Source organism: Callorhinchus milii, unplaced genomic scaffold (assembly GCF_018977255.1).
Source record: "Callorhinchus milii isolate IMCB2004 unplaced genomic scaffold, IMCB_Cmil_1.0 Scaffold4, whole genome shotgun sequence".
NCBI classification, from domain to species: domain Eukaryota; kingdom Metazoa; phylum Chordata; class Chondrichthyes; order Chimaeriformes; family Callorhinchidae; genus Callorhinchus; species Callorhinchus milii.
In genome coordinates, this window is record NW_024704745.1 from 15,586,401 (window position 1) to 15,602,932 (window position 16,532).

General features: G+C 52.4%; 2 protein-coding genes across 2 annotated transcripts; one reads left to right on the forward strand and one right to left on the reverse strand.

Annotated features, from left to right (window-relative positions):
* The first annotated feature begins 5,324 nt into the window (after nt 1–5,324).
* ebpl (EBP like) lies at nt 5,325–13,330 on the forward strand. The gene is made up of 4 exons (XM_042334742.1): nt 5,325–5,547; nt 8,834–8,903; nt 9,975–10,113; nt 11,210–13,330. Exons 1-4 carry the CDS (start codon nt 5,359–5,361, stop codon nt 11,448–11,450), a joined length of 639 nt encoding a protein of 212 aa, XP_042190676.1. The 5' UTR covers nt 5,325–5,358; the 3' UTR covers nt 11,451–13,330.
* Nucleotides 13,331–13,388: 58 nt separating this feature from the next.
* Nucleotides 13,389–14,967, reverse strand: arl11 (ADP-ribosylation factor-like 11). The gene is made up of 2 exons (XM_007884877.1): nt 14,949–14,967; nt 13,389–14,363 (listed from the first exon to the last, which is right to left on the reverse strand). The coding sequence occupies exon 2, from the start codon at nt 14,360–14,362 to the stop codon at nt 13,655–13,657; it is 708 nt and encodes a 235-aa protein (XP_007883068.1). The 5' UTR covers nt 14,363; nt 14,949–14,967; the 3' UTR covers nt 13,389–13,654.
* Nucleotides 14,968–16,532: the final 1,565 nt, after the last annotated feature.

The following is a 16,532-nucleotide window of genomic DNA, read 5'->3' on the forward strand; positions in this document are numbered from 1 at the left end:
AGTCACGGGGACTGCAGTGCCACCGCCCACCCGCTGGGGTGCGACACACACACACAGACACACAGACAATCACCGGCTGCAATTCCGAATGTGACCGTCAGGCGGCGTTCCTGCACCGCCCCGACCGCACCTGTGCACCGTAACCAAACCAGCCACGGTGACGACGACGACGACGACAACACCAACAGGTGGACGGGGTGGGGCGGTGGAGGTGGACGGGGTGGGGCGGTGGGGGTGGACAGGGTGGCCGGTGGAGGTGGTGGGGGTGGACGGGTGGGGCGGTGGGGGTGGACGGGGTGGGGCGGTGGGGTGGACGGGGTGTGGGGTGGACGGGGAGGGCGGTGGGGGTGGACGGGGTGTGGGGTGGACGGGAGGGGCGGTGGGGTGGACGGGTGTGGGGTGGACGGGTGGGGCGGTGGGGTGGACAGGGTGGACGGTGGAGGTGGTGGGGTGGACGGGGTGGGCGGTGGAGGTGGACGGGGTGGACGGGGTGGGGCGGTGGAGGTGGACGGGGTGGGCGGTGGAGGTGGACGGGGGGGCGGTGGAGGTGGACGGGGTGTGGGGGTGGACGGGGTGGGGCGGTGGAGGTGGACGGGGTGGGCGGTGGAGGTGGACGGGGTGGGCGGTGGAGGTGGACGGGGTGGGCGGTGGGGTGGACGGGGTGGGGCGTGGGGTGGACAGGGTGGCGGTGGAGGGGTGGGGGTGGACGGTGGGGGTGGAGGTGGACGGGGTGGGGCGGTGGGGTGGACGGGGTGGGGCGGTGGGGGTGGACGGGTGTGGGGGTGGACGGGGAGGGCGGTGGGGGTGGACGGGATGTGGGGTGGACGGGGTGGGGCGGTGGGGTGGACGGGGTGGGGGTGGACGGGGTGGGGCGGTGGGGTGGACGGGGTGGGGTGGTGGGGGTGGACGGGGTGGGGTGTGGGGGTGGGAGTGGACGGGGTTTCGGGGTGCACTGGCTGAAAGCGCGGCCTCGGATGGCGGACGAGCGACGAGCAGGCGGCCGGTGCCAGTCCACGCCGTGGTGGAGGTCGGAGAGGTAGGGGGGCGCCAGGGAGTGAAGGGATTTGAACACGAGTGTGAGGACCGTGACGTCGATCCGGTTGGTGACGGGGAGCCGGTGGAGCCTGGGCCAGAACCCTGGTGAGATGTGGGCACGGAGTTTGATCCGGGTCAGCGTGCGAGCTCTGAATGACCTGGGACTTTTGAATAGTGGAGCTGGGGAGATCGGCGAGGAGCGCGTTGGAGCATCCCGAGCGGGAGGAGACAAACGCATACACACGAGGGTTTCGGCCGCATTTGGGGTAAGGTACGGTCGGAGTCGGCCAATGTGGCGGAGATGGAGGAAGGCGGTGCTGGTCAGGGACTGGACGTGGGGGAGGAAGGACAGCTGGGGGTCAAACCGGATGCCTAGATTGCGCACTTGTCCGGTGATTCTGAGGGAGAGCCCAGGGAGTTCGAGGAGTTCAGATCCGCAGGAGTGAAGATATTTACGGGAATCATCTATTCAAACATCAACGACATGAGAGGGTCCAGGAATCACTCCCCTCTGCCAGAAACAGACACAGCAGTGACTTATACTCCCCAACAGGGTAAATGTCAAGTGTCGCTGGATGGAAGAAAGTTGTAGCGTTAAACAACAACAACTTGCATTTATATAGCGCCCTTCACGCGGAGCGCTTTACAGTGATGCAGCCTGACCCCTCCGAAGGGGGGGGGAGGGAGGAGGTGACGGTAAGCACGGACGAAGAGTAAGGTCTTCAGTCGTGATCTAAAAGGAAAGGAGAAGGGGGGCAGGGTGGAGGGATGGGGTAGAGTTCCAGAGCTTTGAGGTGTAGTCGCTGTCGGCTGTCGATCATGGAGCAGGAGGCCAGAGCCAGCCGAGTGGAGACAGCGGGTAGTGGAGTGGGGAAAAAGTAGGTCAAGAAAGGTAGGGAGCCGTCAGCGATTTGTAGACCAGTGAGAGGATCTTGAAATCGACTTGTTCTGTGATAGATAAACAATAAACAATAAATATCCAATAGATAAAATAACCAATCATTCTCCCTCGTAATGCAACAAGACAAAAAAAAGTCACAAATATCGGGCAGCTCCGATTTTGTTGCATCTTCCACGATTCTTGCACCTCGACAGTTTTGAAGTTCAAACAAGCTTCTGCTGCACGCCACACTGTCTTCTTTTTATGTGTGAGAGTGGTAACAGGAAGTAGTGTTTGAATCCAGGGAATTCATTTATTGTGAAAAAATAACCTTACTATTAGTAAAATAATAATTCACTCAATCCACGACAGTTTGTGGGACACTGCTGGGCACAACCTGGCTGCTGCATTTTGTCCACAAAATATACAGTCAATTCACTTTGCAGTAATAATAATAATAATAATAATAATCCTTGTATTTGATATAGCGCTTTTCACGTCTTCTAGACGTCCCAAAGCGCTTCACAGAATATACTGTAAAGTGAATTGACTGTATATTTGTGGGCAAACGCGGCAGCCAATTGCGCACAGCAATGTCCCACAAACAGTCATGGATTAAAAATGACCAATTTATTATTGTTTTTGGTTTTGGAGGGATTATTATTAGGCTCTGTGTGGAGTAAGGAAACTTGCCCAAGGTTTGGCCCTCTGCCTGGAATTGAACTCAGGTCTCTCACTTGCAAAGCGAGTGCTCTAACCACTGAGCTGCAGGACTCCAGTATATGCTGTGAAGCGCTTTGAGATGTGACAAGAACGTGATAAGGCGCTATAACAAATGCAAGTATTATTATTTTTTGTCCTCCGTCCTGTGCTTCTGCCCCCAGCTCTCTGAAAGGCAGTGGTAAATTTTGCTTTAAAAAAGGTGCACAAATTATTCTTTGTCTCATGTCTTCTGCCTTTCCCAGTCCCCTTAGAGTTTGACAAGATACCAGATTGGAGGCTAAATTTTTTAAAAATGAAAGCACATAGTAATAACAACACGTTTATGTAAATCAAAGAATCTTACAGCACAGAAGAAGGCCATTCGGCCCATCCTTCCCGTGACAGCTCTTTGAGAGATCTACCAACTCCGCCGCTCTTTCCCCAGATGAAGGCTTTCACTTTGGAAGGATGTATCAAAGCTCTTGACAGAGCTGACTGGGGAGCCTGAGGTGGGTGTGGGGGGGGAGGGCGGGAGGGAGGGAAGCTGAGGAAGGCGGGTGCAGTTGAAAAGACGGGCTTCAAAGGTGTGGGACCAGGTAGGTTAGCTTTTAGCAGGTCGCAGAGGTAGAGAGGGGCGAGATCCTGATGCAGGTCACATCGATATTAAAGTATTTTCAGAGGGGCGTTGATGTGGGCAATGATGTGGCAAGAGATGCACTAACCCAACCAATGCAACAGTGTGTGGCTGTTGTTTGGCTCAGTGACCACTGAGGGAATTGATTGCAGACAGCAGTTGGTGTCTGGCGCACATGCAGTACAGCAGAGCAGTGCAGTACAGTGGGCAGTGTAATGTAGAGAGCTGGGCAGTGCAGCGGAGCAGTGGGCAGTGTAGTACAGTTTAGTGCAGTGGGCAGTTTAGTACAGTGTAGTGCAGTGGGCAGTGTAGTGCAGTGGGCAGTGTAGTACAGGGCAGTGGGCAGCGTAATACAGTACAGTACATTGCGGTGCAGTGCGGTACAGTACAGTGCGGTGCAGTGCGGTACAGTGGGCAGTGCAGTGTAGTACAGTGCAGTACAGTACAGTGGGCAGTGTAGTTCAGTACAGTGGGCAGTGTAGTTCAGTACAGTGGGCAGTGTAGTGCAGTACAGTGGGCAGTGAAGTACAGTGTAGTGCAGTGCAGTGAGCAGTGTAGTACAGTGCAGTACAGTGGGCAGTGTAGTACAGTACCATGTAGGTAGTACAGTACGGTGCAATAGGCAGTGTACTGCAATGCAGTGGGTAGTGTAGTACAGTGTAGTACAATACAGTACAGTGCAGTGCAGTACAGTGGACAGTGTAGTATAGTACAATGTAGTACAGTGCAGTGAGCAGTGCAGTGTAGTACAGTGCAGTGCAGTGGGCAGTGCAGTGTAGTGCAGTGCAATACAGTGGGCAGTGCAGTACAGTGCAGTGCGGTGCAGTAGGCAGTGCAGTAGTGGGCAGTGCAGTACAGTGGGCAGTGCAGTGTAGTACAGTACAGTGGGCAGTACAGTACAGTGGGCAGTGTAGTATAGTAGTGCAGTGCGGTGCAGTGGGCATTGTAGTACAGTACAGTGTAGTGCAGTGGGCAGGCAGTGTAGTACAGTACAGTGTAGTGCAGTGCGGTGCAGTGGGCAGTGCAGTGTAGTAGAGTGTAGTGCAGTGCAGGTGCAGTGGGCAATGTAGTACAGTGCAGTGCGGTGCAGTGCGGTACAGTGGGCAGTACAGTGTAGTGCAGTGCGGTACAGTGAGCAGTACAGTGTAGTGCAGTGTGGTGCAGTGGGCAGTGCAGTACAGTACAGTGCGGTGCGGTACAGTGAGCAGTGCAGTGTGGAGTCCTGTAGCTCAGTGGTTAGAGCACTCGCTTTGCAAGTGAGAGACCTGAGTTCAATTCCAGGCAGAGGGCCAAACCTTGGGCAAGTTTCCTTACTCCACACAGAGCCTAATAATAATCCCTCCAAAACCAAAAACAATAATAAATTGGTCATTTTCAATCTACGACACTTTGTGGGACATTGCTGTGCGCAATTGGCTGCCGCGTTCGCCCACAAATATACAGTCATTACAGTGTGTTCTGTGAAGCGCTTTGGGACGTCCTCCCGACGTGAAAAGCGCTATATCAAATGCAAGGATTATTATTATTATTATTATTACAGTGTAGTGCAGTGCGGTACAGTGGGCAGTGCAGTGTAGTACAGTGTAGTACAGTGTAGTGCAGTGCAGTACAGTGAGCAGTACAGTGTAGTACAGTGTAGTGCAGTGCGGTACAGTGGGCAGTGCAGTGTAGTACAGTGCAGTGGGCAGTGCAGTGCGGTGCAGTGCAGTGCGGTACAGTGGGCAGTGCGGTGCAGTGCGGTACAGTGGGCCGTGCGGTGCGGTGGGCAGTGCGGTGCGGTGGGCAGTGCGGTGCGGTGGGCAGTGCGGTGCGGTGGGCAGTGCGGTGCGGTGGGCAGTGCGGTGCGGTGGGCAGTGCGGTGCGGTGCGGTGCGGTGCGGTGCGGTACAGTGGGCAGTGCGGTGCAGTGCAGTGCGGTGCGGTGGGCAGTGCGGTGCAGTGCAGTGCGGTACAGTGGGCAGTGCGGTGCAGTGCGGTACAGTGCGGTGCGGTGGGCAGTGCAGTGCGGTGCGGTGCGGTGGGCAGTGCAGTGCGGTACAGTGGGCAGTGCAGTGCGGTACAGTGCGGTGCGGTGGGCAGTGCAGTGCGGTGCGGTGCGGTGGGCAGGGATGAGCAGCCCGGCGGGGCCGGTGCCGGGGCCGGTGCCGGGTGCCGGGTGTGTGTGGCCGCTGTTGGGCTGCGCTGCTCAGCTGTTACTCGGTGCGGCTGTGGCGCGGAGGGTCGGGAGGCGCTGCTCAGCCCCGGACAGGGCCGCCCTGGTGTGGCTCTGCTACGATGCGATCGTGCACTTCACCCTTGTAAGTTCCCTGCAGACGGTGCATTGCCCTCCCCCCAGTCTCTGCCCTGCCCCTGCCCCCAGCCCCTGCCCCCAGCCCCTGCCCTGCCCCAGCCCCCAGCCCCAGCCCTGCCCCAGCCCCTGCCCCTGCCCTGCCCCCAGTCCCTGCCCCCAGCCCCTGCCCTGCCCCAGCCCTGCCCCCAGCCCCTGCCCTGCCCCAGCCCTGCCCCCAGCCCCTGCCCCCAGCCCCAGCCCCTGCCCCAGCCCCTGCCCTGCCCCAGCCCCTGCCCCAGCCCCAGCCCTGCCCCCAGCCCCTGCCCCCAGCCCCAGCCCCTGCCCCCAGTCCCTGCCCTGCCCCAGCCCCTGCCTCTCCCCAGCCCCTGCCCCAGCCCCTGCCCTGCCCCCAGCCCCTGCCCCAGTCCCTGCCCCCAGTCCCTGCCCCTGCCCCCAGTCCCTGCCCTGCCCCTGCCCTGCCCCCAGCCCCTGCCCCCAGCCCCTGCCCTGCCCCTGCCCTGCCCCAGCCCCTGCCCCCAGCCCCTGCCCTGCCCCAGCCCCCAGCCCCTGCCCCAGTCCCTGCCCTGCCCCAGCCCCTGCCCTGCCCCAGCCCCTGCCCCCAGCCCCTGCCCTGCCCCAGTCCCTGCCCCCAGTCCCTGCCCTGCCCCAGCCCCTGCCCTCTCCCCAGCCCCTGCCCCAGCCCCTGCCCTGCCCCAGCCCCTGCCCCCAGTCCCTGCCCCCAGTCCCTGCCCCTGCCCCCAGTCCCTGCCCTGCCCCTGCCCTGCCCCCAGCCCCTGCCCCCAGCCCCTGCCCTGCCCCTGCCCTGCCCCAGCCCCTGCCCCAGCCCCTGCCCCCAGCCCCTGCCCCCAGCCCCTGCCCCCAGTCCCTGCCCTGCCCCAGCCCCTGCCCCCAGCCCCTGCCCCAGCCCCTGCCCTGCCCCAGCCCCTGCCCCCAGCCCCTGCCCCCAGTCCCTGCCCTGCCCCAGCCCCTGCCCCCAGTCCCTGCCCTGCCCCAGCCCCTGCCCCCAGTCCCTGCCCCCAGTCCCTGCCCCAGCCCCTGCCCCCAGTCCCTGCCCTGCCCCAGCCCCTGCCCCCAGTCCCTGCCCTGCCCCAGCCCCTGCCCTGCCCCCAGTCCCTGCCCTGCCCCAGCCCCTGCCCTGCCCCAGCCCCTGCCCTCTCCCCAGCCCCTGCCCCAGCCCCTGCCCTGCCCCCAGCCCCTGCCCCCAGTCCCTGCCCTCCCCCCCTGCCCTGCCCCCAGCCCCTGCCCCCAGTCCCTGCCCTCTCCCCAGCCCCTGCCCTCTCCCCAGCCCCTGCCCTCTCCCCAGCCCCTGCCCCCAGCCCCTGCCCCCAGCCCCTGCCCCCAGCCCCTGCCCTGCCCCAGCCCCTGCCCTGCCCCCAGCCCAGCCCCCAGCCCCTGCCCCCAGCCCCAGCCCCTGCCCCCAGCCCCTGCCCCCAGCCCCTGCCCTGCCCCAGCCCCTGCCCTGCCCCCAGCCCCTGCCCCCAGTCCCTGCCCTGCCCCCAGCCCCTGCCCCCAGCCCCTGCCCTGCCCCAGCCCCTGCCCTGCCCCAGCCCCTGCCCTGCCCCCTGCCCTGCCCCCAGCCCCTGCCCCAGTCTCTGCCCCCAGTCTCTGCCCCCAGTCCCTGCCCCCAGTCCCTGCCCTCCCCCAGTCCTTGCCCTGCCCCCAGTCCCTGCCCTGTCCCCAGTCCCTGCCCTGCCCCGGGGCGCCGGTTGAACACCGAGGACGCTGACATTTCACGCTGCTTTGCTGCGGGAGTTTAATCCTCGGACACAGCCGAGGGAATCGCCCCAGAAATCGGTGAACGCGTTATCACCGTAAAAGGGATGCAATCACCGTCCCGGACTTTGGGGGAAACCAAACCTGCAACAGACGGTGCAATGGGGGGTCCAACTGAGAGGATGCGTGAGAGCCTTGAGGATGAAGCTGTGCAAGAGTCGATGGTTATTTATGGGAGGCTTTGGAAAGATGTCCCAAGGCTGACTGGGACCCTGAGTTGGGGTTGGGAGTTGGGAGGGGTGGGGGGGTGGGGGGTGGGGGGGAACCGAGGAAGGAACAAAAGAGGCTTTAACGTAAGAACGTAAGAAATGCTACGTGAAAGACAACGTCCATTCGCGTTGGCCTTCCACCTTCCTGGTGGTCGGGTGCATCTATGTCCCGAACTACCCATGCACTACGTCCCGTAAATGTTACTTCCCTAAAAGAAAACCGTCCCTGATCTGTGTTTGAAGGAATCAGCACTTCCTGCTTCACCCGTCTCCCGAGGGAGCCTGTTCCACAGGTTTACTGTTGGCTCACTGTAGTAGGCTTTAAAGGTAGTGGATGGTGGTGGGAGGGGTGGGGTAGATAAGATGGGTAAGCTTTATCCGGTCACGGAGGTAGGGAGGGGCAAGACCTTAAAGAATGTGAGACATTCAAGAAAAGAATGCATTCAAGAATGAAGTGTACCCCGGCAACGCACGCTCTGGGGTCCCCCGAGCCTTCGTTCTTGCCAACCTGTGCCTAATCCTTTCCGGAATTACGTAAGCAGGATGCATCCCTCCAGGGAGAGATGCATTCCATTCCAACAGTCTATCTCTGGGATTTCTGTGTGGAGGTGGGATACATGGTATTCTCAGTCTGGGTTAAGCAAGGTGATGGGTGTCAGCATGTGTCAAACATGCCTGACCAAAAAATCCAGAAAGCTTCTCAGCAGGTGGTAATTTCTCCCCATTAGTGTACGGTACCATTTTATTTGGTACATCTTTGGTTAATCTTCCCAGGTGCTTGGGTTGCCTTCATCTTACCCAGTCCTGAGTTAGTCCTACCAGGTCCACCAGTTGCAGTGCTCCTTTGGTCTGGGGGCCGGGTGGGAGGGGGGGGGTGGGGCGCGATGGGGGGGGTCAAGAGCTTGGTCCTCCTAAACCAAGCCTCGGCCTCCCCTGCTGGTCAGGGCTCATGCAGAGTTAATTACAACAAGTTCTATTGAAATCCATAAATTCAAACAACCAAATTGAGATATTACATAAAAGAAGGCTAAATATATCCTTGAAAAGTGTGTTCCTAGAAAAGCTCCTGGTGAGAATTTCTTAACTTTCCTTCCCCCCCCCCCCCCCACCCCCCAGTAATTTTGTAACCTGATGATTTAATTCACAAAAGATGGATGATGTGCAATCAGAGGGACCATCTGGAAGAAAGAATGCATATACAACAACTTGCATTTGTATAGCGCCCCTCACGCAGGGTAGCATCCCGGAGCACTTGACAGTTAATTAATTAACAACAATTAACAATTAATTAATATTATTTTTATTTTGCAGGAGGGTCCGTTTGTTTGTATGTCCTTGTTTGGGACAGTGGCACAATATGATAACATCCTTGCTGTTCTATGTAAGTTTTGAAAACTTTCCGGTAATAAATCTGCTGCACATCTATGATGACTATTGTTTTTATGGTGAGATTATCTTGTTCTTCAGTCTGGGTTAATGTGATCATTTGAGCATCTAGCTCTTAAATTATTATAGTTAATATTCAGAAATTTCCTACTATGGCCTCGTCCCACCCTGACTCTGTGACCTCCTGATAACTGCTGCAGCTGCTCCTTCTGTTCAGTAAACACCACCTACTTCATGTCCCCTGTCTAACCTGCCCCACCATTAGTGGACAAGCCTTCAACCATTCTGCCCCACTCTCTGAAACTCCATTTCAGATTCCCTTTGGCTTGTCCTCTCCCTCTCCACCTTTGAAGTCTGTCTTTAAGAGCCTTTTGACCACACTTTTGGTCACTCATTGTTCCTTCCTCTTATTCCTCAGTTCCCCAAACCCCCACCACCCCTATCTCAGACGCTCAGTTGACTTAAAGCACTCGGAATTGTCATCCCAAACTTCTTATTATGTGAACAATGTTATATTTATACAAACACTTTTCACAAAATAACAAGTTTAAATGTAAACTTAAATAACAAGTTTAAATGTAAACTTGTTATTGCTGTTTTATTATTTGTTTGTAATACTAAAAGAATAATGTTTTGATATAGTGGCCCCATCACATCTTTGAGATCTCTTCACAGACTTACTATTGAGTGTAGTAAATATGTATTGTTTAGGTGTATGTGGCAGCCACTTTGCAGACAGCAATGCCCATTTATCACAAGTGAATGACAAAGAGACATCCTGCTGTCTCTGAAATGCTCGCACATCAATGGTTCCTGAAGTGTAAGGACCAAGGAGCTGTTAATTAAATTGGATATATTTCTTAAATGTACAGATTTTTATGTAGCTTTTGTATTTCTTATTAATTCATCAATTGATTTTTATCTTTTCAATAAATGTGTCCAGTTATGCCTCATTATTACTGTAATGAGCACGATAAATGGGTACACTTAAATTCCATGTCACCAATATTGGAAGGGAAACCGGCTGACGTCAATCTTGTTCCTTTTAATATCTATATTTTTCCAGGGAAAGAGTATGGAAACGCAGATGCAAGATGGCTTTATTCCGATCCCACAATTGTATCACTAGAAATCCTCACTGTTGTGTTGTGTGGGTTTTTAGCATTGATTCTCATATATGCCATTGTCAAAGATAAATATTACAGGTAAGCAGACTGGAATTTTATTAATTGAAATTCCGCCTTTAAGCAGAGTATAAACTCATAAAAAGAAATAGTATCTGGTACTTAGGATAAGTTTGCTTTTCAATCATTTGCACTGCAAAAAGAAAAAGTTTCAAAGGAAATGTTTTCTGTTCATCAATGTAGGAGAGAATGTATATGTTAACGTGCAATGAATGCAGAAGAAATGAATGCGGATACTCCTAATTGCCCAACAGCAATCCTCTAGTCATTGGCTCCACAAATGGAAGGCATATTGTTAATAGATGGAGACCTCAACTACTCACCAAAACTAGATAAACTGCCAACAGATGTGGGGTGACCAAGACATAGATTCATATAGAATCGTGCAACACAGAAGGAGGTTATTCGGTTAATCATGCTCTTTGAAAGAGCTATCCAATTAGCTGTCCAATGAGCCCACTCTTCTGCTCTTACCCCATAGCCTTCCCCGTCTTTTCAAGTATGTATCCAATTCCCTGCCAGAAAACTCTTGAAGAGCTGTGAGGAGCTAATTCTGGCACATTCTGATTCCCAAGAGAAGGATTTTTCCTTCTACAAATCCTATTTGAGACTGGATTTTTTTTTAATCAAACAAGTTTACCTCCTCTTGAGGTATGAACTATACAATTTACAATATTGCCACATCAGACCCACAAAGCTAGTGCTGGAAAATCTTACCTGAATATTTCTCTTTTCATGTTCTCCAAGCAAAATACCACAAACTCCTGATAACTCAACCCTGGCTTAATTTGTCACCGTCACTTAAATCACCATCTTGGCCATATGTAACATTTATACATCGGCCTAACTTGCCACTCTGGATAACTTGTCACTGAGGCCTTTTCCCTTGGAGTGACGAGTTATCAGGAGTCTTTTCGAAAGAGAATGATAGCACAGATAGGAGACAGCAAAAAAAAAGGTAATTAAACGGCACATCAAAGCACTTTTTTTACGCACAGCTAATAATGGTTAAAATTTGAGTAGCACCAGAAATATTATTAACAAAATGAATTGTTGAAGACCGACAAACTCATTCAATTCTGCATATTAACACAATGAATCCTTTCTTATGTTTTAGGCACTTTGTGCAGATCACGTTGTGTGTTTGTGAGCTCTATGGCGGCTGGATGACCTTCTGTCCTGATTGGCTCATTGGGAGCCCCAACCTGAACACCAGCAACTGGCTGTACCTCTGGGTCTACTTGGTTTTCTTTAACAGCGTTTGGGTAATAGTGCCAGGGCTGTTACTGTGGCAATCGTGGTTAGCCCTAAAGGAAATGCACCAAAAGAAAAATGATGCAGTGAAAAAATTAGACTGAGGAATGGCATACTGGAAAGCAAGTGAATCTTTACCAGGAATGATTTGTGCGATGATGTGCATCTTTAATATTAGGACCAATGGGAAAAATAAACTTGACTAACGTATTTGCTAGTTCATAGAAATGGCCAAAAAGAGGATTGAACATTTGAGATCAATCATGCATTCCCAACACTTAGATTTCTTGTGTAATTTAATTTAAATAAAATAAAAAATAAACTAAACTAAATATCTACAACATTTTATAGCTTACAACTCAAAAAAATCTAACATTAGATAATTAGAGTTAGATTCATCTATAAGCAGTACTGAATATCTTGAAAAATCAAAATGTCAAAGGTAGGGGATGTACTCATCTCAATCATGACATGGGGCTGCAACATTTTTCTGTATTAAATTAGCAAATAATTATTGTTAAATAAGTAAATAACTGGAGAGAATAGGTGGGAGGCTATCATTCGTGGTTTGTTTTAATTGTAAGTTAGATGTAAAATTCACTTAAATACTTCCAGCATTTGGATATCACAAGGATTAAACCTGTATGATTCACTTCAATTAAAATAGTACACAGAGTGGATTCATGATACACCATTTTACTAATATTTTCACTTGTGCCTCCACTCCCTCTCCCATGGAAGCAGTGCCTGTTGCCTCTTTCTGAGTGAGTACTTTCTCCAGAACTTGTCTAGCATTATAGATAATATCCCAAGCAAGACTTTAATGTACGTTAAGGCCATTAAGGGTGACATTAGAAAACTTTTTTCACACAGGATTAGCAGAATATGAAATGCATTGCCACAAATGGCTGTTGATGCTGAGTCCATAACAATATTTATAAATTGTAAAAACTTAATGAAATGTTTAAAATTATGAGTTTTGATAAGGTAACCAGGGAGAAACCGTTTCTATGACTTATACAGTTTGTCTGCAACTCAGACATATAGTAAGTCATATTAAATGTTATGCTCCCACTGATATGACTTATGTGAATTTTACTGTATTAACTAATCTTGGGTATGAGGTGTGATAAAATCTGTAACTAAATTACTGAAGGTTTTGTGTAATGTTTCCCGTGTATTCTTTGATTGTGCAATTGAGTTCAGTGATTTTATAATGAAGCAATAATCAGATTGTTCAAGTTAATAATTAATTCTTCTAACAATTCTGCTGGTTTCATGGGAGTTGCGTCTCCATATATCATCTCAATGTAAACATCTCATAACATGGTTATCTGAGAATATATGATGTTCAATTAAATTCTGAAGTATGAGTTAGCAACTGTGGGATCTAAAAGAGATTTTAGGAGGAACTACTTCACACAGAGGTCAGGTAGATTGTGGAACTCACTCGCTGCACAGAATTGCCACTGAACCATGATGATCCAGGAACAGAATCCACCACTTTGTCTTGAGTGTACAGGCAATTGAATATAATAGTAAATATTGTATCGTAATAATTCTGCAGATTGGGTCCAGAAATGCAGTGTTGATGGCAAAGGACTTTTTCCCATGAAATCTCAGATTTACATTGTCTGTTTTTTGTTGTAATCATTCTACGTGTGTGTTCAAATAGTTCTTCGTTGCTCTGAGTTCCTGGGTGTACAGTGGAGAAGTGCAGTCCAGAGGATTGGTAGCAATTTGTTCTTCATTTTATGACTGTTTGTGGAAACTTGCTGTGCATACATTGCTGCTGTGTTTGCCTACATGCTGTAATATAGTCTGGTGTGGACACTCTTTAGCGGTGATGGGTTTCCACACGTGTCAGCCCACGCCAAAAAAACATTTATGTTTATCAAATACATTTTCATTGCTGAACTAATGAAGTATGCTTCCATGATGGCTCTTAAAGGATTATGTTAATGAACTTTATTCGTCTAAAACAGAAAGTGGAGGCGTTTTAATTATTTCGAATTTCTTTAATTGCTCGCTGGGAAAGTCGTGCTTCAAATAACAATATGCAATGAAACATTTCTGTACCTTCACAGCATATGGTGTACGCACTGTAAAGAAAGCATTAGGCCGGAGGTGAACTTTTGTCCAAACGAATCTTAAACCTTTTGCATTTTCGTCAAGTCTGGTATTGTATGGGAAGCATTTCAGTGAAGCAGGAGTGAGAGAGAAAACAAAAAGCAACGATTGACATGATTGTCCCATATTGCAGGAAACGAGTCTTGAATGACACGAGTCTGGATGTGCTGAACGCCACTCAGTCCTGAGTGCAGCATTGCCGGTGTCGTGTGTGAGTGGCAGTGGGTGGACACGGGCGTATTTCAGATGCAGATGGTGATCCATTCCCAGATGGACAGTCAGCCCCTGCCGGTGCCTCTCTCTTGTGTTCGGTCCCTACGAGACTGGGAGAACCGAGGCCCCTTTTCTTGAGTTGCGCTCTCTTGACAAGTGCAGCTACAGCCTGCCTGGTCTGTGCGATCCCCTCCCCGGTGTGAGCGCTGCAAGCTCTGATGTCCCATTCCCTGTCGTGCCAGCGCTTCAGCCGCAGTGTGTCCATGATCTCCTGCAGCGCCACGGTCCGGGGCAGGTCCTGCTTGTTGGCAATCACCAGGAAGGGGACACCGGTCAGGTGCGTGTGGTTCAGGACGCGCCTGAGCTCCTTTCCGGCAACCCCCAGGCGGGTCCGATCTGAACCGTCCACCACGAAGATCAGACCGTCGGTGCCCTCCAAGTAATCCTTCCAATGAGCTCGTAACTGGTCCTGGCCACCCACGTCCCAGATAGTGGCCGAGTCCTTCTTCCCGGCCCCCATCGTCTCCACGTTAAACCCCACCGTGGGAGAAGTTTGCATCCTCTCATTCAGCTTTAACCTGTACAAAAGTGTGGACTTCCCGGCGTAATCCAGTCCCAGCATCAGGATCCTGGATTGGCTTCGGGGACGGGCTTTGAAAGCAACACATCCCATCCTGAAATGAATCCTTTTAAGACGAGAGGAAAACACTGCAGCCTGTTTCTCCCTCTGCAGCCTCTCTACCTGGAAGGACGTGGCTTACGTGTCTGGGCGCTGGTTCCCACTTATTTCTTTTTAACCACAGGAGTGTTATGTTATGCAGAAGCAGGAAGTTTGACTGATCATTGTCCCGGTATTAACACTGTGGTACATACGGCGATGTCATTCAGGACACCCACCCATTTACGATTTCCAGTGGAAAACAAAACGCTCAGAATTGGGGAATGGGGGGGGGATCAGAAATGGCGAATTTATTGGAATCAGAGACTTTGCACAACAAAAGGACGCCAAGTCTTTTAAGGAGGTTGAATGGTTTGCTGAAAGATCCTTTCCATTCATGGCATTCAGCTGAACATTGCAGTTGAATGGATGGACAGTGTTGCTCACTGGTGCAGCTCCGGTCAGTCAGTCAGTCAATCAGTGACACTACATTCACATAAACCCTGTCTGAGCCACGACAGGACATTCCCACAAGCGAGGTGGGGGTGGGGGGGGTGGGCAAGGCGAAAGGAGTGAGGAAGGGAGTTCCTGAGACACTCACTCTGAGCCTCCAGCTGCTCCCTCCCTGTGAAACCGAGTCCTGTAGCTCAGTGGTTAGAGCACTCGCTTTGCAAGTGAGGGACCTGAGTTCAATTCCAGGCACAGGGCGAAACCTTGGGCAAGTTTCCTTACTCCACACAGAGCCTAATAATAATCCCTCCAAAAAAAACCAATAACAAATTGGTCATTTTCAATCTACAAGAGTTTGTGGGACATTGCTGTGCGCAATTGGCTGCCGCGTTCGCCCACAAATATACGGTCAATTCACTTTACAGTGTGTTCTGTGAAGCGCTTTGGGACGTCCTCGCGACGTGAAAAGCGCTATATCAAATGCAAAGGATTATTATTATCATTATTATCTGTTTATCTCTCAGACGGCCCCAGTCTAAAGCCCCAGCTCCTGGCCTCGGCACAGCAGGTGCTGTGTGCCTCTGATCGACAGGAAACAGCGTTTTGCCAAAAATTAAAAAATATATTTGTCGCCAAAACCGAACCCAACACTGGCCCCAAAAATATTGGCCACCAAAACACTGGCCCCCCCAAAACACTGGCCCCCCCAAAACACTGGCCCCCCCAAAACACTGGCCCCCCCAAAACACTGGCCCCCCAAAACACTGGCCCCCCAAAACACAGGCCCCCAAAACACAGGCCCCCAAAACACTGGCCCCCAAAACACTGGCCCCCAAAACACTGGCCCCCCAAAACACTGGCCCCCCCCCAAAACACAGGCCCCCCAAAACTGGCCCCCAAAACACTGGTCCCCCAAAAACTGGTCCCCCAAAACACTGGTCCCCAAAACACTGGTCCCCCAAACACTGGCCCCCAAAACACTGGCCCCCCAAAACACTGGCCCCCCAAAACACTGGCCCCCAAAACACTGGCCCCCAAAACACTGGCCCCCCAAAACACTGGCCCCCAAAACACTGGCCCCCAAAACACTGGCCCCCAAAACACTGGCCACCAAAACACTGGCCCCCCAAAACACTGGTCCCCCAAAACACTGGCCCCCCAAAACACTGGCCCCCCAAAACACTGGCCCCCCAAAACACTGGCCCCCAAAACACTGGCACCCAAAACACTGGCCCCCAAAACACTGGCCCCAAACAGGCCCCCAAACACTGGCCCCCAAAACACTGGCCCCCAAAACACTGGCCCCCAAAACACGAGCCCCCAAAACACGAGCCCCAAACACTGGCCCCCAAACACTGGCCCCCAAAACACTAGCCCCAAACACTAGCCCCCAAAACACTGGCCCCCAAAACATGGCCCCCAAAACACTGGCCCCCAAACACTGGCCCCCCAAACACTGGCCCCCCAAAACACTGGCCCCCAAACACTGGCCCCAAAACACTGGCCCCCTCAAAACACTGGCCCCCAAAACACTGGCCACCAAAACACTGGCCCACCAAAACACTGGCCCCAAAACACTGGCCCACCAAAACACTGGCCCCCAAACACTGGCCCCAAAACACGGCCCCCAAAACACTGGCTCCCCAAACACTGGCCCCCCAAAACACTGGCCCCCCAAAACATGGCCCCCCAAAACACTGGCCCCAAAACACTGGCCCCAAAACACTGGCCCCCA